Consider the following 21,531-nt stretch of genomic DNA (forward strand, 5'->3'; position numbering starts at 1 on the left):
AACAATACTCTTTTGAAAATTGGAAAACCATTATATCTTCCTAACCATAGCAAAAAAAAAACTATATTTAAAAATGTTAAGTTCACTGTAAAGTTTTATCTCTCCCAATAGATTTAAGATTGTTACAACAATAATTCATAATTTCGATTTCCAAGACGATTTCTATACCTAAAATATTAATTTCAGGACGTGTCTCTAAAAGGCCAATATATAACCACACCAGCTGTTATGTCAAACCTCTCGATAGAGCTACAATACTCGGATTACGAAAACGAATATCTTAAACTGAAATCAATCTTAACTGATAACTCTAACGGACCAATTAGAGACTACAAGTTCGCCCTTAAATGCACCCATCCCTCAACAAACTTGGATCTCGATATGAAGTCTGATATAAATATACACAGTCGATGGTACTATCTGACGAACTATTACAGATTCCAGAAAAATCTTTTCTATGAAAAGTTGAGGAGTAATAAACTTTTGATTGATTTGAATCAAAGTGAAATTAACTGGGAGGTACGTTTTTTCTTTAATCAATATCCAATTATGAACATACTAGCGACCTCAATCATTTTTTTACACGATAAGTAATCATCAACATATCCTATACTAAAACATTCTCTGAAACACGCTGTAAATGCTAACTTACAATAATAAATGTAAATATTTTGTATAAATAGCTGCTTAAAATATTAAGTACAGTATGTAGTGTTGCCCAAATGCAAGAACAAGACGAGACTTAGCCAGTCTTGGTCTTGGTCTTGCGCCAATACACCTGGTCTTGGTCTTGGTCTTGGTCTTGGTCTTGCGCTCCCAGTCTTGGTCTTGGTCTTGGTCTTGCAGCAAGAGTCTTGCAAGTCTTGCAATTACCTATTAGTCTATTACTATTTATTAAAGTTTACTTTAAATCTTAGAAAAACGTATTAGAATTGGAACATTGTGAGCTTGAATTAACATAGCCATAGTAAAGATCAAGCAGATTAATAAATAACTGAAGATTTGATAAGAAATTCGAAAAATCAACTGACCTATATGTCGTTTTCCATGGAAGTAACTGTTTCTTAATAAACATTTATGATTTATAAGCTTACATTTGCTAAAACATGTAAAAAAACAAATTAATTACAATAACTTGACTGTATTTTAAAGAACAATACTTATCTGTCTAGGCTTTTTATTTTATTAGTAGGTAAGTACCTACGCTTTTTATATTATTTTATTAGTTTTGTAGAATTTTTTTACACGTTTCAAGTATATTTAAAAGTGGCTACAATATTTATTAAACGGGTGATATTTGAACACTTTTTGCTATTTTTTCTTGTAAAAACTTAAGAAATATAATGACTAAATGTACAATAATAGTACCTAAGTAATTAGTTTAAAACCATATAAGTAATCAATATTATAATATATACTTACTAGAATGAATTAATATGACATCTACTACCTATCCTTACCATTTTATCCTAATCATAATACTACTTGCGTGATCAGTATAATGTATTCATTTTCATTCTAAGCACTCTGAAACTTATTTATTCTTTGGAACACCTGTAGGTACTCTTAAAATTCGAAATTATTTTGCATGAGTATACCTACGCCCGTGGCGGCAATCAAATAGTGTCAAATGTTATGATTTCGGCGTGGCGGCAACGATTGTTTTAGATTTCAAAAGAAGCCGCCGGCGCGTGTATCATAACCATGTACTTCCAAAAAGCGGCAAATTTCTTTGAGAAGTAAGTACAAAACCTTTGATGCCGCATTATCAAAGTGCCGATGGTTAAAACATAACTATGCATGCACTCCGTTTGATTTTAATAGATATTTTTTTATTCGCTATGTTTATGGTATTAGTCGTAATGCGCATAGGTCCAGTTTTTCATATTCTTTGATACAGTTTTTTGCGTCTACCTATACCTATACACCGAACTGTTACACCTAACTACTCAGTGAAATAGCGCTAAGTCCTAACTGCAAGACGCAAGAGTCTTGCAGGCTATGTCTTGTTCTTGCTCAAGTCTTGCACGGTCAGTCTTGGTCTTGGTCTTGCTAAAAATACGCGGTCTTGTTCTTGGTCTTGGTCTTGCAAAAACGCAAGAACAAGACCAAGACTGCAAGACCAAGACTGAATTTGGGCAACACTAACAGTATGCGATTACAAAAAAAAATCTCTTTTCTGGGATCAAAATTTTTTATATTAAAATACCGTTCAAATTGGAACGAGTGGAGGAATTGGAGTGAACAATATTAATACATGTAATAAAACCTTCCGTTATATTTGAAAAGTTTCGTCAAAAATATTTCACGTGTAGGCCCTCTGTCAAAATATATATCTATATATGTATATGTATGTCTGTATATCATATAAAGCTACTTCAACATCCCTACAATATTCGTATCCGCCTATTTTTTTAATCAACGCAAAGGTGATGCGATGTCGCGTGCAGTGCTTTTGGCTCACCGGAGCGAAGTGCTTTCGCAAACATTCCGTATTTATTTGTTTTGATTTATAATAAATTATCCTAAAGGCGTATGTTTTCTTTACAATATAGCGTGCAAACGAAACATATTTCTACAAAGTCAACGGCACCTGGACGTTAGTGTATCCGAGATATCAAGCTAGAGGCATCGTATTACGTCCTAACGCTAACGACACTGTCTTTGCCGAACTATCCATGGTCGATAAAGCTTTAGTCGCACATTATAATAGCTCAGACGGTAAGTATATTTAAGTAGTACAAAATACAAATTCAGTTCGATGAACCAAATGATTTTGACTTGATTTTCAATATTTTTTTCAGATATTTCATACCACCTGATAGGTAAAATTGTAGACACAAGGTCAGCCAAACTAAACGCGTGGCGTAACTACGATGACGTCACCACAGCGGATATAGCCTCTTACATACGTTTGAACCACTCACGTCTCCTTACAAGTGCAGTAGTATGGCGACCGGAAATATTCAGCGAAGTTAAATCACAAGCGCTTTCTACATTCAAACTTTTGTACAACCAAATTAACGACACCTTGATCATTCTCAAAGAAGCGCCAATGGAAGCTCATCTCGCTTTGAGAAACATTTGGAGTGATGCGAAACCGAGAGTCAGAGAATTTTTGGACGACCTAAACGATTTACACGTTATCAAAGACGATTTAGATGAATTCGAACGATTCTTGAATGAGTCTTACGATCACAACGACTTTTATGTTAAGGATATAGTCGAATTTACGTACTACGTATTGGATGAAATGGCAATTAGGAATCATTTGGAAAGTCTACCAGGTTTCGTGAACGATATGTGGGGAATGATGGGTAACACAAGTTCCTCGATCAAAGAAAGTCTAACATACGTCGTTGATTCGATAAAAATGGCGTATGCGAACTTTTTGGAATCGATGAACAAAATTCTCGAAGCTGATCTAATGGAATTGGTATCAGATAAATTGGAAAGCATGATATTACAATACGATAACTTTGTGCGAGATTTGCACATGAAGTTTTTGGATTACTGGGAGGAGACTTGGGTGAACGCGACTAATAGATTGTCTAAGTATTGGCATGATTTGCTGAAATCTATCGAGCCTTTATTCTTTAAAATATTGCATTATACGGAAGCTTTTGTGGTGACTATTTGGAGAGGGGTTATGGATTTCTTCCATGAAAGAACACACGAGTTGACGGATACACCATATTTCAATTATGTTTCCACGTTTGGACATGAAATGGATAGGTAAATACATAACATATGATATGTCATGTTAATAGAATGAATGAATGATTAATTTTTAATTAGTTAGATAAATTTTATTGTACGTCAGAAATAAATACCGAATAAAAAAGTTAACACGCAAAAAGTAATTCTAAGCAAAATTTATTCGACTTTAAATTATCATAATTAACTTTAAAAATTAAATCAGTAACTACTACAATAAGTCTGGTTTGTAGAAGTGATTTATTAAGTATAAAAATGCAAACTTTCACAGAATCTACAAAGATTTAGTGAACAACGATATAATAACGAACATCAAGAAGTATACCAAAAAGCTATGGAACGTTGTATGGGGCAAGATAGAGAAGTACATCCCCTTCACCGACGAGTTCAAACAGTTGTATAATGAGTTCAGAAACGCCTGGGAGACATTCTTGAAGACACCGCCAGTTGTTTACGTTAGGGATAAGGTATGATTTATATCCTTCTACTACATTCATACAGAATTATATAAAAATTATAAAACAATAAATCACATGTTTTAAGAACATTTTTCTTTTGCCCGTTGTGCTGAAAAAATTTGATGATATCATACAAACATATCAGATACATACATTTTTAATGAAAAAGTGACCTTTTCAGTTTAAGAATTGTAATAAAATTTCATTCTATGCTATATTATTAAAATCGGTATTTATTAGAAAAGGTAGTTTTGAAATGTATTTAACTGATATTTGATTCACATTTTAAATGTATTGAAATTTTATATACCAATATTCCTCGTATTAGCTTTACAAATATACAAGTTAAGACTTTCTTATCATTGGATAGATTCATCCATTTCTCCTTTACCGCCATAGAACTTTAAAAAAATTAATCCTTGTTCTTATTGAACCTATTGTAGTACCAGGAAGCGTACGTCCGTCTGAAGTGGTGGTACGATTACTTCTTGATAGGCGAAGGGTTGAACAATGTGTGGGAAATCATTTACGCCAAAGTGACCGATAGGGCCAGAACTGCATTGCAATATGAGGAACTGTAAGTATGCCTGTATTTTTAATATTTTACTCTAATAGCCTAATTTATAAAATGATGAATCTGTTTTAATCGTTTTCGTTGAGCAAATTGATAGATTGTACATTATGGATAAAGATACAGATTGTACATACAGCCATTAAATTATACTACACGGCCTTTCTCAGTTCTATACAAGTATTTAGTAATAAAAATAATAATGATAATAAGTGTCACAAAATTGTTGCCACATCATTATTATAATATAGCTGAGTTTGTGAAATAAAGATATTTACTTTTATTATTAATTAGTCTGTCTATGATTTCTTGTGATGTTGTACAAAGTGATTAAAAATGAGATAAATTTTAAACACACCAAAATTTAGAAACCATTATACTAAATTAAAGCTTACGCCAAATGATTAAAATTCGCTACATAAAATATCCACTGGAGTATTATAGTTTTAATATGACAGAATTCAGACAATTTAACGTTGTTTGCCTTGAAATTTACTCCTGTTTACCTGAATAACATAATGTAAATATTTTTTCACAGTCACCGCACACCAAAAACTAATTTTATATTCGATCCGCACAAGGGCGAAATTATCTTAGAACAAAAGTTGCCAATGTCATGGCACGCCTTCAACCGAACTCCGGACTTCACGGAAATATCTGAATACAGAACCGTTAGAGACTTTATGGATGAATGGCTAATTAGCAATAGGAGCATATGGTCCTATTACTATGATATACGACCATATATGGACTTCAATAACGTGCTACCACCATTTGCAGGTAAAATATACTTGAAACTGATGGTTCTCTGGTTAGCTTGTGTCTAGTAACATAAAACTAATTTATCAAATTTAAACAAGGTTTTCACCGTGGGACTTTTTGCCATACACATTAAAGTCAAAAGATTATGAAAAGATTAATGTAAAAGTCAAAAGATTTGATGATCGTGATTGTCAAAGACTGATGTGTACAACGTTATCCTAAACTAGCGACCCGCCCTAGCTTCGCATGGGTGTAATGCTGATACTAAATACACTACAGAATGTCTTTATTTATAGTGTGAAGCTAGCTTATAGCATGGTAATTAACATAATAACAATAAAATTCAAATATGCGTCGTTAGGTCACCATAGCATAATAATATTTAGCCTATATGTTGACCCGACTTCTTAATAATATTCGTGCCAAATTTGAAGTAAATCCATGCAGTACTTTTTGAGTTTATTCCGGACATACATACAGACAAACAGACAAACAGACAAAAATTCTAAAAACTATATTTTTGGCTCCGGTATCGATTGTAGATCACACCCCAAGAATCTATTCTTTTAAAAAAATATTCAATGTACAGTTTTGACTTTCCTACCATTTTATTATATGTATAGATTATAAGAAGTTCTGGCTAGCTACAAGATTAAAATATCATCCCAATGTGCCAAAAGTATACTAGAGTTTGTATTTAGTAGTATTAAGTTAAGATCAAGTAATAATTTTGTACTATAGTTTAGTTTATTTAAAAATGTTAAAATTGTTAGTGTTATATAAAAGTCCCTAAATAAAGATTAAAAAAAATTAAAATACAGCATGTATGTTTTTTCATTAATATTTTGTATGCGTTGTTTCGTACTTATCAACGCTTTTTCCTATTTTCAGGATTGGCAATGATGACAGGTCAAGGCACACTAGTAACCTTCGATAAACAAGTGTTCACGGTATCCGAACCTGGGACTTTCCTGCTAACGAAGGATTACAGACAGAACAACTTTACTGTGCTCATGGAGAGTAACGCCGAGGGTCGATATGATTTAGTCGTCCTCACTAAGAAGAATCTCATCTTTGTCGATTTGTATAATAAGGTGAGGATTTTTTTAATGACACACTATAACAATAATAGACTTTATTAGTCGCTTTGTGGCTACGGCAGTAAAGAATATAGCCACTCCCTCTCTTCCCGTGAGTGTCGTAAGAGACGACTACGGATAACACAGTTCCACTACCACCTTGGAATTAAAACTACTTTTAAAAACTATTTCAGTACAAAAATTAAATCTTTTCTTTTTTTCAGCAAGTATCACTAGATCGATCGACTCCATTAAATCTTCCAGCCGTAGTTGATGATCTCGTGGTTGACAGACAAACTGACACATTGACAATCGAAGGACAAATTGGCTTGGAAATAGAATGTAACCTCATCTTCCGCGCTTGCAAGTTGGAAGTTTCTGGTAAGCATCTTTTAATATTCATTATTATCTTATATAGTCTGGAAAGCTGTGCAGGACTTATAAAATGAAGCAAAAAGAATATTACCCACTCATCTCAAGATGAAATGTTTTGGTTTCATATAGCCCTATTTATTACATTACTTCTCATAGTAGCTTCAAAGAAGCCATCAAAGTATAAAAATTAAAATTGATGTCAGTGATAGTACGCTTTTTAGTGAGTCCTAAAAAAAATAAGTATAAACAATAGTTATAATAACTACTAAACGTTTTTGCCGCTAGTTTTAATGTAATATATTGTTACGTGTTAGGGTTCGAAGGATTTGGAGAGAAAGACCTGCTGACTCTTTTCAAGACTTTATTCACAAGCACTAGGTCCAACACAAAGCACTAGGTTCAAACACTAAGCACTAACAATGTCCTATGTCGTAGCCAATGTCGTAGGTTTCGCTAGTACCACTCTTGATCACTAGTTTTCACTCTTGAAGTCGCTTCGAAGATTGCTCAAACTGAACTGCTCTCGCTCGCCTACCTGCGGCTATTTATATCGGCCGAGACGAGGCCCAGACCATTCTAGAAAGTTCGCGCATGTACCCGGTTTTCGAGACTATATTTTCTATACAGTTCCAGAGCAGTTCCTCTAACGCCATCTAGTATTGAGTAGAGAGTTTCATGCTATCGCTGTCTTTGTATGTTTTCAATGTTTGCCGCTAGATGGCATTAGTTTCTTTGTGTGTTCGTAACAATATACTTAAAAAATAGTGAGTTCTGACTTAGAACAAACGATCTCGCAGTTTGCCTTGCCAGTTTCACTTCCAAGATAACACATAATGGAGGTTTTGGGCAATATCAATTAACACGGTGTCTTCATTTAATTAACTATATGTGGTCTGATTGAATTTTTTTTTGGCGTCAACTTGATAATTTCTCGAACAGTTCTGACGTGACCTGGCTAGCGTGGTATAATGGTTTAACGTATCTTGAATGGCAACTGCGGAATTGCATACTCATCCCAAATTGCTTAAATTTTGCTAAAGACCTGCTGGTATATGTCCAATTATTACTCATGTATTAATTGTATATATTCTCGTATGACATTTATCTTTTATCTGTTTACCATCATAATTATAGGTTGGTATTACGCAAGCCTTGGTGGCCTCCTCGGCACGTACAACAACGAACAGTATGACGAGAGACAGTTGCCCAACAACTCCATAGAAACGGACATTGACAAACTCGCTCACGGGTGGACAGTGCAAAATAAAACGTCACCCGCTAATCCAGACAAATATAACAATACGTTATGTGAGAAGTTCTTCCAGAACAAAGTTTCTCCATTACATCCCTGCTTCAGTTTGGTAAGTTATAGTAAATAAATATTATGATATTGGGTTTGTCAATAAGGGCAAGTAGATATTAAAAAGAATAAAACAAGCTGTGTGTGAGGGAATAACAAAATTCTCTGTTTAATTAAAAGGGTATGTGTGTATGCCATTTAGTGTGGAATATGACATCGTTCAAATGCCAGCCTCAGATACTTACCAAATTTCTTATCCAATTTTCTTATCCAATTTTCAACGGCTCTTACGCGTAAATTTGAACGACAGCCTGTGTTATGTTCACCTTTATGGTATCAGGTTTTTGCTTTATTTGCATAGACTTGCGACTTCAAGAAACCCCATGAGAAAAAGTCTTGCAGGGTTAAATGGCATGACCTTGTTCGGCTATGCCACATCCTCCCACGAGAGATAAACCTACATCGTTCATGTTGAATGTCAAATTTGGTATCCGCTATATGGTAGGCGCCATTCTGCTGGAACTTCACGACGTTTAGTTTGCTTTTGGGTCACTATAAATTGATTTTTCATCGTTCTGACTGACTGTATGTGTTTTGACTGACGTAGCACTCGCCATTGACGGTGTCTGCCTTACCAAAGTCGTTTTCAAAAAAGTACAGACCAAGAACACTGCCGGCCCAAAATCCCAATCAAACGATATTATTTTGCGGATGCATTATCACCTGGTTATCCTCGTGTGGGTTGGTATCGTCAGATGTACGACAATTTTTCTTGTTAACATAACCATTTATCAAAAATGCGCCTCGTTTGTAGAGATGTTTCTTCGCCAAAATTAGGATTTAATAATTTGGAGCACAGTCACCAAAAAAAAAGATCATTTAAAACATTGAGCTCCTATGTCAATTGGATCTTTTACTCCTATAGGCCAAAGACCAAAAGCAAAACTCGCTCTCTTTCCTCTCTTGTCTATTAGTTCTGATCTATTTTCAATAAATTGAGTTATTTTAAATTTTACTAAAAAAGCAATAAATTCTTGGAACAGATCGACGCGCTGCCGTTCTACTTGGAATGCATGCATGGAGCCGAAGCGTGTGCGCTGGCGGCCGCATACCGTGAGCTGTGCGCGCAAATGCACGTGCCCACGCACGTGCCCGACCACTGCCTCACGTGCGTACACCGCCTCGTCTGTACCGACCCCCACACGCACACCCACACCCACACCCACCCCGATACAGGCACCTCACATCCTACCGCGAGCTGTGCGCGCAACTGCACGTGCCCACGCACGTGCCCGACCACTGCCTCACGTGCGTACACCGCCTCGTCTGTACCGACCCCCACACGCACACCCACACCCACACCCACCCCGATACAGGCACCTCACATCCTACCGCGAGCTGTGCGCGCAACTGCACGTGCCCACGCACGTGCCCGACCACTGCCTCACGTGCGTACACCGCCTCGTCTGTACCGACCCCCACACGCACACCCACACCCACACCCACCCCGATACAGGCACCTCACATCCTACCGCGAGCTGTGCGCGCAACTGCACGTGCCCACGCACGTGCCCGACCACTGCCTCACGTGCGTACACCGCCTCGTCTGTACCGACCCCCACACGCACACCCACACCCACACCCACCCCGATACAGGCACCTCACATCCTACCGCGAGCTGTGCGCGCAACTGCACGTGCCCACGCACGTGCCCGACCACTGCCTCACGTGCGTACACCGCCTCGTCTGTACCGACCCCCACACGCACACCCACACCCACACCCACCCCGATACAGGCCCCTCACATCCTACCGCGAGCTGTGCGCGCAACTGCACGTGCCCACGCACGTGCCCGACCACTGCCTCACGTGCGTACACCGCCTCGTCTGTACCGACCCCCACACGCACACCCACACCCACACCCACCCCGATACAGGCACCTCACATCCAACCGCGAGCTGTGCGCGCAACTGCACGTGCCCACGCACGTGCCCGACCACTGCCTCACGTGCGTACACCGCCTCGTCTGTACCGACCCCCACACGCACACCCACACCCACACCCACCCCGATACAGGCACCTCACATCCTACCGCGAGCTGTGCGCGCAACTGCACGTGCCCACGCACGTGCCCGACCACTGCCTCACGTGCGTACACCGCCTCGTCTGTACCGACCCCCACACGCACACCCACACCCACACCCACCCCGATACAGGCACCTCACATCCTACCGCGAGCTGTGCGCGCAACTGCACGTGCCCACGCACGTGCCCGACCACTGCCTCACGTGCGTACACCGCCTCGTCTGTACCGACCCCCACACGCACACCCACACCCACCCCCACCCCGATACAGGCACCTCACATCCTACCGCGAGCTGTGCGCGCAACTGCACGTGCCCACGCACGTGCCCGACCACTGCCTCACGTGCGTACACCGCCTCGTCTGTACCGACCCCCACACGCACACCCACACCCACACCCACCCCGATACAGGCACCTCACATCCTACCGCGAGCTGTGCGCGCAACTGCACGTGCCCACGCACGTGCCCGACCACTGCCTCACGTGCGTACACCGCCTCGTCTGTACCGACCCCCACACGCACACCCACACCCACCCCGATACAGGCACCTCACATCCTACCGCGAGCTGTGCGCGCAACTGCACGTGCCCACGCACGTGCCCGACCACTGCCTCACGTGCGTACACCGCCTCGTCTGTACCGACCCCCACACGCACACCCACACCCACACCCACCCCGATACAGGCACCTCACATCCTACCGCGAGCTGTGCGCGCAACTGCACGTGCCCACGCACGTGCCCGACCACTGCCTCACGTGCGTACACCGCCTCGTCTGTACCGACCCCCACACGCACACCCACACCCACCCCGATACAGGCACCTCACATCCTACCGCGAGCTGTGCGCGCAACTGCACGTGCCCACGCACGTGCCCGACCACTGCCTCACGTGCGTACACCGCCTCGTCTGTACCGACCCCCACACGCACACCCACACCCACACCCACCCCGATACAGGCACCTCACATCCTACCGCGAGCTGTGCGCGCAACTGCACGTGCCCACGCACGTGCCCGACCACTGCCTCACGTGCGTACACCGCCTCGTCTGTACCGACCCCCACACGCACACCCACACCCACACCCACCCCCACCCCGATACAGGCACCTCACATCCTACCGCGAGCTGTGCGCGCAACTGCACGTGCCCACGCACGTGCCCGACCACTGCCTCACGTGCGTACACCGCCTCGTCTGTACCGACCCCCACACGCACACCCACACCCACACCCACCCCGGTACAGGCACCTCACATCCTACCGCGAGCTGTGCGCGCAACTGCACGTGCCCACGCACGTGCCCGACCACTGCCTCACGTGCGTACACCGCCTCGTCTGTACCGACCCCCACACGCACACCCACACCCACACCCACCCCGATACAGGCACCTCACATCCTACCGCGAGCTGTGCGCGCAACTGCACGTGCCCACGCACGTGCCCGACCACTGCCTCACGTGCGTACACCGCCTCGTCTGTACCGACCCCCACACGCACACCCACACCCACACCCACCCCGATACAGGCACCTCACATCCTACCGCGAGCTGTGCGCGCAACTGCACGTGCCCACGCACGTGCCCGACCACTGCCTCACGTGCGTACACCGCCTCGTCTGTACCGACCCCCACACGCACACCCACACCCACACCCACCCCGATACAGGCACCTCACATCCTACCGCGAGCTGTGCGCGCAACTGCACGTGCCCACGCACGTGCCCGACCACTGCCTCACGTGCGTACACCGCCTCGTCTGTACCGACCCCCACACGCACACCCACACCCACACCCACCCCGATACAGGCACCTCACATCCTACCGCGAGCTGTGCGCGCAACTGCACGTGCCCACGCACGTGCCCGACCACTGCCTCACGTGCGTACACCGCCTCGTCTGTACCGACCCCCACACGCACACCCACACCCACACCCACCCCGATACAGGCCCCTCACATCCTACCGCGAGCTGTGCGCGCAACTGCACGTGCCCACGCACGTGCCCGACCACTGCCTCACGTGCGTACACCGCCTCGTCTGTACCGACCCCCACACGCACACCCACACCCACACCCACCCCGATACAGGCACCTCACATCCTACCGCGAGCTGTGCGCGCAACTGCACGTGCCCACGCACGTGCCCGACCACTGCCTCACGTGCGTACACCGCCTCGTCTGTACCGACCCCCACACGCACACCCACACCCACACCCACCCCGATACAGGCACCTCACATCCTACCGCGAGCTGTGCGCGCAACTGCACGTGCCCACGCACGTGCCCGACCACTGCCTCACGTGCGTACACCGCCTCGTCTGTACCGACCCCCACACGCACACCCACACCCACACCCACCCCGATACAGGCCCCTCACATCCTACCGCGAGCTGTGCGCGCAACTGCACGTGCCCACGCACGTGCCCGACCACTGCCTCACGTGCGTACACCGCCTCGTCTGTACCGACCCCCACACGCACACCCACACCCACACCCACCCCGATACAGGCCCCTCACATCCTACCGCGAGCTGTGCGCGCAACTGCACGTGCCCACGCACGTGCCCGACCACTGCCTCACGTGCGTACACCGCCTCGTCTGTACCGACCCCCACACGCACACCCACACCCACACCCACCCCGATACAGGCACCTCACATCCTACCGCGAGCTGTGCGCGCAACTGCACGTGCCCACGCACGTGCCCGACCACTGCCTCACGTGCGTACACCGCCTCGTCTGTACCGACCCCCACACGCACACCCACACCCACCCCGATACAGGCACCTCACATCCTACCGCGAGCTGTGCGCGCAACTGCACGTGCCCACGCACGTGCCCGACCACTGCCTCACGTGCGTACACCGCCTCGTCTGTACCGACCCCCACACGCACACCCACACCCACACCCACCCCGATACAGGCACCTCACATCCTACCGCGAGCTGTGCGCGCAACTGCACGTGCCCACGCACGTGCCCGACCACTGCCTCACGTGCGTACACCGCCTCGTCTGTACCGACCCCCACACGCACACCCACACCCACCCCGATACAGGCACCTCACATCCTACCGCGAGCTGTGCGCGCAACTGCACGTGCCCACGCACGTGCCCGACCACTGCCTCACGTGCGTACACCGCCTCGTCTGTACCGACCCCCACACGCACACCCACACCCACCCCCACCCCGATACAGGCACCTCACATCCTACCGCGAGCTGTGCGCGCAACTGCACGTGCCCACGCACGTGCCCGACCACTGCCTCACGTGCGTACACCGCCTCGTCTGTACCGACCCCCACACGCACACCCACACCCACACCCACCCCGATACAGGCACCTCACATCCTACCGCGAGCTGTGCGCGCAACTGCACGTGCCCACGCACGTGCCCGACCACTGCCTCACGTGCGTACACCGCCTCGTCTGTACCGACCCCCACACGCACACCCACACCCACACCCACCCCGATACAGGCCCCTCACATCCTACCGCGAGCTGTGCGCGCAACTGCACGTGCCCACGCACGTGCCCGACCACTGCCTCACGTGCGTACACCGCCTCGTCTGTACCGACCCCCACACGCACACCCACACCCACACCCACCCCGATACAGGCACCTCACATCCTACCGCGAGCTGTGCGCGCAACTGCACGTGCCCACGCACGTGCCCGACCACTGCCTCACGTGCGTACACCGCCTCGTCTGTACCGACCCCCACACGCACACCCACACCCACACCGATACAGGCACCTCACATCCTACCGCGAGCTGTGCGCGCAACATAATGCTCAACATAAATAAAAAGAAAAAAAAAACAATATATAAAACATAATAACAAATCGCTTTACGGTAACATTTTTTTATAACTTATTAACAAATTATGATTCGTGAAAATTTAAAATATAGGAAAAAAACACGGCCTATTGGATCGCTCATGCTGTTCATTCACTTATACTCATTCACCTCTAAAAATATTATGACCACATCCCTATTTGCCTCATAAAAAAAGATATTAAAATGTCATATTCGAAAATATTAATTATCTGTACTCTCGAAATTCGTATTTTAATAATTTTTATGTATTTAAAATGATAAATTGATATTTCTTTTTAGTGAAATAAATAGTAAATGGAGTTTTTCAAATGTCTGTAAGCTAATGTTATGTGAAAGTGAGTAATAAATGCGGAAAAAACGTGAATTACGTATTGACAGTGGTATGTTTACTAAATAAGACACTTCCAAAAAAATAGAATATACAAATATCACGCACGTGCCAGACCTTTGATGCCATGCCTTACCTTTGATGTTTATAATATTTTACCATAGATTTGATTGAAAGTAGTTTGATGTTACTACAAAATAAAAATGCCATCCACAATCGTTCATTTTTTTACAGATGCACAACTCCTGAAGGAGACATCGTGGAAGAAGGTTCTTTTCTTCAGTTGCAAAACGTTCCCAGGTCTATGGATGTTGTATTCGTCATTGAAGCTCAGTACTGCAACAAGAATATACGGAAAACGAAAAATATCGACATGTTTGTCGAAACCTTGGACAGCAAACTGCAAGGGAACGGATTTTCTGATAACAGGTAACACTCTTTCAGAATCGCATTTTAATAAAATATTAAATGTAAAATGACTCATATATGTTTATGTAGTATTCTGAAACGTCGTTCTTACTCTTCCACTGTTCGTGTGTTTATGTGTGTCTTAAACTGTACATAAACATACATAATCATACGTCCACCAACAATGATAGTTTTAGCGTGAAGGAATAAGAATTATCCAAATGGTGTTTTAATAGGTGTATCCATCCCTCATCAGTCACATTGTTTTAATAATTTATTTATTTACTTATGTTTATATTTTATACAGGATAACTGGTGAATTACTATCAATATTTAAGGACGTAATATTTGACGATATGACAAAATAAAAATACATATAACATAAATATTAATAAACTTCTAAGTAAAGTTAACCAACAGTTATCGCCTTAATTACGCGTCATCTGGACGCCCTAGCTGCGCTGGCGACACAAAACAGGTGTATAGATATAAATACATTTAGTTTAGATTCGTTTACCTACGTCCAAACGCCGCCACGTGTTAACAGGGTAGCTGGCTACTTTTGATAAACAACATAACCTAACCTAACCTCTTTCTCCACGTAAAAAAAAAAGAAAAAAAAAGGTACGCATTGCCAGAGGATCCTACAAGGATTAAAAATTGGTTACAACTAAAGGAAAAGGAAATTTACCGCAATTGTAAACTATTTTCTATAAATTTCGATTAAATTGTTTTTTTTTTTTCGGAATATTAGAGAAAGTGATGATTTATATTACCTATATAACGCAAAATCTGTTTTTCCCAAATACCCCAAAGATATCATTTAGGTAAAATAGTGTAAGTAATAAATATAGTTTTTAGAATAATTTACTTCAGATTACTTTCTAGTTTATTTCCTTGTAGAACGCAATAAAAAATTAAAACCACAAAATACTTTTCACACTACTTATAAATTTCGCGCTAACCCGAACGATCAACCGCTGCAACGAATAACCTGAGCATTCATGTTACGTACCTTTGATGTACCTACCGACGCGACACGCGACAACGCCGCAACTATTGCCTATTTCTTTTTACCTATTTCTTGTCAATAAATATTGTGAACGTTTTAGCAAGGACGACCAATTGTCAGCGTATATATCAGTTTCGCATTCGAGGCTATGTTCACAGAATTCATAAAAATTTGCGCGTCTTATATACCTATTATCTATTTATTTCTCCGTATACTATTTATTATCGCCCAAAGTTGGGCTAAAATCAGTGTTGAAATACGAAAGTTTAGAGGCTTGTATTTTTTAAATGTACACTATTTTTACGGTTTTGGGTACATACATACATAGATAATGACGAGATCAATTGATATTATCCTTAATTTTGCATGGTCAACGTCAAACATTGTAGTAGGTACTGTTATACGTTAGTATGGAAAGATGAGCGACTTGTTTAACCTTAAATATTGATAGTAATTCACCAATCATCTGTATATAATAGTGATTTAAGAACATACATTAAATAGTAAGCGATTTGTTTTCATTAGATACGCGGTAGTGGTGTACGGTGGTGCAGGCGTGTACCGTCGACCTCGAGCACTGTACGTACAAGGGAAGCTGTTCACGAGCGCTGTTGATGTACCGAGACACTTCGAGGCTTTCGAAATCGGTAAGATATTTATGTTATATATTTAGAATTTGAATATAGTTTAATGTTTTTTTTTCCAAGGCTAGGTACTCAATTTTTAAAATGGGATATGATCATGGGCCAAAATTGTCATGGTCCGGCGCGGCATTCTGCGAGGGGTGGCCCAACCCGAGCATACGTGCCAGGGATGTGAAAAATTAACTGATTTTTACAACAATGGATAACTAAAATAAAAATCAGCGAAACAAGTCGACTATTTATTAACACATCCCTATTATATATGCTGCTATTTCCTTAATTTACGGGGCGGCAATTTAAACTTGCCCTAGGCGCTGAATCTTAAAATAAGCCACTCGATGTAAGAGGGTCTTTTCCATTTAAAAATTTACATGATACTAAAATATAAAAATGAAAAGATGTAACCACAATAAAGATGAGGCCAAACGAGCGTCATTTTGTGAGTTGTGAGTCGCGTAATTTCGGTCGCGTAATTTCTGCTGCATTCGGTTTCATACAAAAAGCCGTTCATGCCACACGGCGACACAAAATGAGTTGTGTGGCACGATCCGACCAAAACAAGTTGTGCGGCACAATCCGACCGAATTGCGTTCGCGGAGGGGCGAGGTGACCGAGAAAAGCGTCAGCCATCGTCAGAGAAAGATTGCGTGAAAGTCGACACGTATTTTGCTAGCGAACGAAGAAACGCTCGGATAATTAATTAAATAGTAATACATATTATTAAAATACATATTTATAGGAGAAACAAACTTATTTATTAAAAAAAAAACACAAAACCGAACACTTAACTTGTATTTATTACTATTTTTTACACATACAACAATTATCACGAAATTAATCTTAACCACTAACTTAATCGAAAATAATCAACAAGAATTACAATTTAAATTAACCAACCAAACAACCGTTAATTTGAATTTAAAAATGATCCACGTGCTCGTCATGAAACAACGACCTATCATTCCGAAAGCCGAGAAGCAAAAGGTGGTTGCATGACGTTACAAAACGTATTAGTGGGTAGGGAATTATTTTTATTAACTGTTGTATTACGTCACGAAACGTATTAAAAAAATCGAGATTTTCTGCGACCGAAATTACGCGACTCACAACTCACAAAATTACGCTTGTCTGGCAGCCCAACAGGATTTCTGCTAGGCAGAACTTCTGCAACCGAAATTACGCGGCTTATAGTCACAACTCACAAAATTACGCTGGTGTGACCTCACTCTAAGAAGCCATTCATAAATTACGTCACACGCTTAGGAGGGTTTGTCAGTGTGTGACATTAGGTAGAAGGGGTTCTAAATGTGGTGACACCCAATTTTAAATTATAATAATTGTGTCTAATTGTAAGTATTAAATAGCGAACTGAAGCTATTTTGCTGTTTTAATTTAATGAAGCCTAGGTGTGACGCCACATTATTATTATCATTTAGGCATAAGTACTGAAAAAAATTACTCGCCAGAAATGATACTAATATCCTAAATTTGTGATACAGACAAGAGCTCGCTAGTGCGCGGCAACAAGACGGTGCGTGGCGATGCGCTGCGAGCGCTGCGCTTCGTGACGTCCCTGCCGCTGCGGGCCGCCGCGCCGCGCGCCGCGCTGCTGCTGCCGTGCACGCGCTGCGACCGCGCCGCCGGGGACTCCGTACGTACTGCGACTCTCTCTCTCCCTCTCCCTCTCTCTCCCTCCCTCCCCCCTCTCTCTTATTCTCTGTATCTCTATTTCACTCTCGGTCTGGAGGAGAGTTCCTCCTTTTTTACTCTAGGAAATACCTTTACGCATCCCACCAGATGTTTATGTACAGCGCGCTGGTACGACTGAATGTAGTTCTGCAAAATCAGTGGTAAAATGGTAAATGGTATCTACAAAAGTCATGACCTCTTTTTAACCGACTTCCAAAAAAGGAGGAGGTTCTCAATTCGACTGTACTTTCATGTTACATCAGAACTTTTGACCGGGTGGACCGATTTCGGCATTTTTTTTTTAATCACAGGTAGTGTGTGTCAATTGGTCCCATTTAAATTTATTTGACTAACAACTACTTTTAGAGTTATATCTAATAATGCGTTTTTACTTGACGCTTTTTTCGTCGACCTACGTTGTATTATACCGCATAACTTTTTACTGGACGTACCGATTTTGATAATTTTTTCTTCGTTGGAAAGGAGATATCCCTAGTTTTGTACCATGATAAGGAAACCAGGATTTGATGATGGGATCCCAGAGAAATCGAGGGAAACTCTCAAAAATCCGCATAACATTTTACTGGGTGTACCGATTTTGATAATTTTTAATTTAATCAAAAGCTGATGTTTATCATGTGGTAACATTTAAATTTTATCGAGATCTGATAACTACTTTTTGAGTAATCCTTGATAACGCGTAGTTACTTGACTATTTTTTCGTCGATCTACGTTGTATTATTTGTCGATGTAATTGAAGTCGGTTTTTTTTCGTTTGTCTGCAAACACAATTATTTTGTTTTCGAAACCATCTCTATTTTTTTTTTAAACTAGCTGACCCGGCGAACTTCGTATCGCCTAACACAAACTTTATTGTATGGTATTAAAGTTCAAATTGACTTTTAAGTATTATCACAAATCTTTTGTATGGGAGTATAGAAAAGTGTTGTTTTTAGACTTTTTCAGGAAATTTAATTTTTTTTTTTAGAATTTTTCTCTCCGTAAGAACCATCCTCGTACTTCAAGAAATATTTTAAAAAAAGAATTAGCGAAATCGGTCCAACCGTTCTCGAGTTTTGCGCTTAGCAACACATTTTGCGATTCATTTTTATATATAAGAAGATAAAACTAAAGGTATACCATATAAAATTACTATCAATTTATTTATAATTATATAACTTTGTCATAAATTTACAGTTTGACTATTCCACAATCTACCACAACCTGATGGAGAACTCGATAACTCTACACATACTTATGGACGATGACTTTTCGTTGTCGAAGAAACGAGTCGCTAAGTATCTGTTTGGTAAGTTCTTAATTAAGTCTTAGTTAATGTTTCATTTTGTTTTTAGTTAATCGTTTCTAAATTCATCTCCCATAGTAAAAAATCTATCTATCTCTGTCTATTTCAATAAGTATCTCAACATTAGTCGATATACCTCGAAGCGATGACATACAGTTTGGATACAAGCAAAAGGCATTAAATTAAACCACAAAAACAACAAACTCCTTGTTAAAATTAACCAGATGAAGTTACACAATCAGAAAAGCTTACTAATTTGTTGCGATTTTACATACAAATTTGTCAAAGGCTTGGATAATCTAAGCGACAGCAATGAATCACTATTTTCTTAACGTGAATAGACTATAGTGCTTTTATTAAGTAATTGAAATATAAAATTAAGTAAAATATGTAATATTTAACCAGGTGTGGACAGTACATTGGCGTACACCAATAAAGACTACGAGAGGCTCGTCGGCGACCCCGGCCTGCGCAAACAAGTAAAACTGCCGAAGGAAAAACTCGGACTATGCACTTCACTGGCTTTGGAAACGAATGGTAAAAAAAAATCTAATTGATGAATTTATCTGGTAGTACACTTTTTTCAGTTAATAGTTAAACTTTAAATCTGATATTCTTGTAGACATTTAGGTTTAGGTTTAAAGAACTTTATTTTTTTCTCAAGAACATTACAGTTCACTTATGAGTATTGTACATATAGATACTTTATTAAATATGTAACAAACAGTTCGACCGTATTTGTTTAAATAGGTAATGACTCAAAAAAGGGAAAGGTAGCAATAAAGAATCATGTTTATTTATTTGTTTACTACGAGTATTATGAATCATATTGTGAACACGGTTTAGTTTGTCTTTTTGTTTGATTGAAGGTAGTTGATAAATTAATGTGAATGTTTATGAGTGATTTTTTTGTTGTGATTGTATATGTATATATATATTTTTGTTTATTTGTTATATTTATTCATTTGTGTTTTATGTTTATTTATCCATTACATTTTAAGTATATTTTTTTTTTTTTTTTTTATGTTTATTCATTTATGCTTTATGTTTATTTATACACATTATGTTTCAAGTATATATTTTTTTAATTTACTTTTGTATGTAGAAAGGTTTTCACATATTTTTATTTCATTTGGTAGTTTATTGTACCTCATGACACCATCATATAAAATGTTTCTTTTACCGTACCCTGTTCTTGGTGTAATGAGTTTCAGTTTGTGTGTATTTCTTAAGTTGTGTGTATACTCGCGTTTGATAAAAGCTGTCTGCATGCGGATGTGTCCAGATAATATTTTTTTTATTAACATGCATATGTTTACAGTGTAAATTTGCTCAAGGTTAAGTATTTTAGTGGTTTTGTATAGCATAGTAGTAGGTGTTAGCTTGGGATATTGGAATAACACTTTAATAGCTTTATTTTGTGCACGTTGTAATGGCATGATATTCGTTTTAGCGGCGCTGCCCCAGACCTCTATTAAATATGTAAGTTTAGATTTTATAAGCGCATTGTACAGCATATATCGTATTTTAGGTGGTATACAAGAAGACATCCTCCGTAGCGCGCCAATGAATTGTGTAAGTTTACTTTTCAGGTGTTCTATGTGGGGTCGCCATGTCAATTTATCGTCAAAAATTAAGCCAAGGTACTTTTCTTGGTGTGATCTACGAAGAATTTCGTCGTTAATACGTAATGATATATCGTCCGGTATTTTTTTATTTTTTGCACTGAAAATCATGTAAGAACTTTTCTTTTCGTTAACTGTTAGTAGATTACATTGACACCAAATGCTGTATTGGCGTAGATCTTGCTGTGCTTGTTTGACCAATTCTGTTAGGTTCTTTCCGAAGTAAAAAAGACATGTATCGTCAGCATATAGTGTAATATGTCCAGTTAGATTGATATTAGTTACATTATTGACGTAAATTAGAAATAATAATGGTCCTATTACGGATCCCTGGGGA

At 41.5% G+C, this 21,531-nt stretch overlaps 1 protein-coding gene across 1 annotated transcript in view; it reads left to right on the top strand.

Annotated features, from left to right (window-relative positions):
- The window catches only part of LOC123664417 (apolipophorins), a 65,633-nt gene that overhangs the window by 40,782 nt on the left and 3,320 nt on the right, over nt 1-21,531 (top strand). Inside the window, exons 54-68 of the mRNA XM_045598961.1 lie at nt 187-519; nt 2,556-2,721; nt 2,805-3,735; nt 3,989-4,184; nt 4,619-4,752; nt 5,285-5,526; nt 6,400-6,602; nt 6,812-6,968; nt 8,097-8,323; nt 9,306-9,430; nt 14,745-14,939; nt 16,456-16,577; nt 18,074-18,213; nt 19,461-19,572; nt 19,975-20,106. Coding sequence (XP_045454917.1) covers nt 187-519; nt 2,556-2,721; nt 2,805-3,735; nt 3,989-4,184; nt 4,619-4,752; nt 5,285-5,526; nt 6,400-6,602; nt 6,812-6,968; nt 8,097-8,323; nt 9,306-9,430; nt 14,745-14,939; nt 16,456-16,577; nt 18,074-18,213; nt 19,461-19,572; nt 19,975-20,106 — 3,415 coding nt within the window. The remainder of the gene's footprint in view (nt 1-186; nt 520-2,555; nt 2,722-2,804; nt 3,736-3,988; nt 4,185-4,618; nt 4,753-5,284; nt 5,527-6,399; nt 6,603-6,811; nt 6,969-8,096; nt 8,324-9,305; nt 9,431-14,744; nt 14,940-16,455; nt 16,578-18,073; nt 18,214-19,460; nt 19,573-19,974; nt 20,107-21,531) is intronic.

This window comes from Melitaea cinxia, chromosome 22, assembly GCF_905220565.1.
Source record: "Melitaea cinxia chromosome 22, ilMelCinx1.1, whole genome shotgun sequence".
NCBI lineage: Eukaryota > Metazoa > Arthropoda > Insecta > Lepidoptera > Nymphalidae > Melitaea > Melitaea cinxia.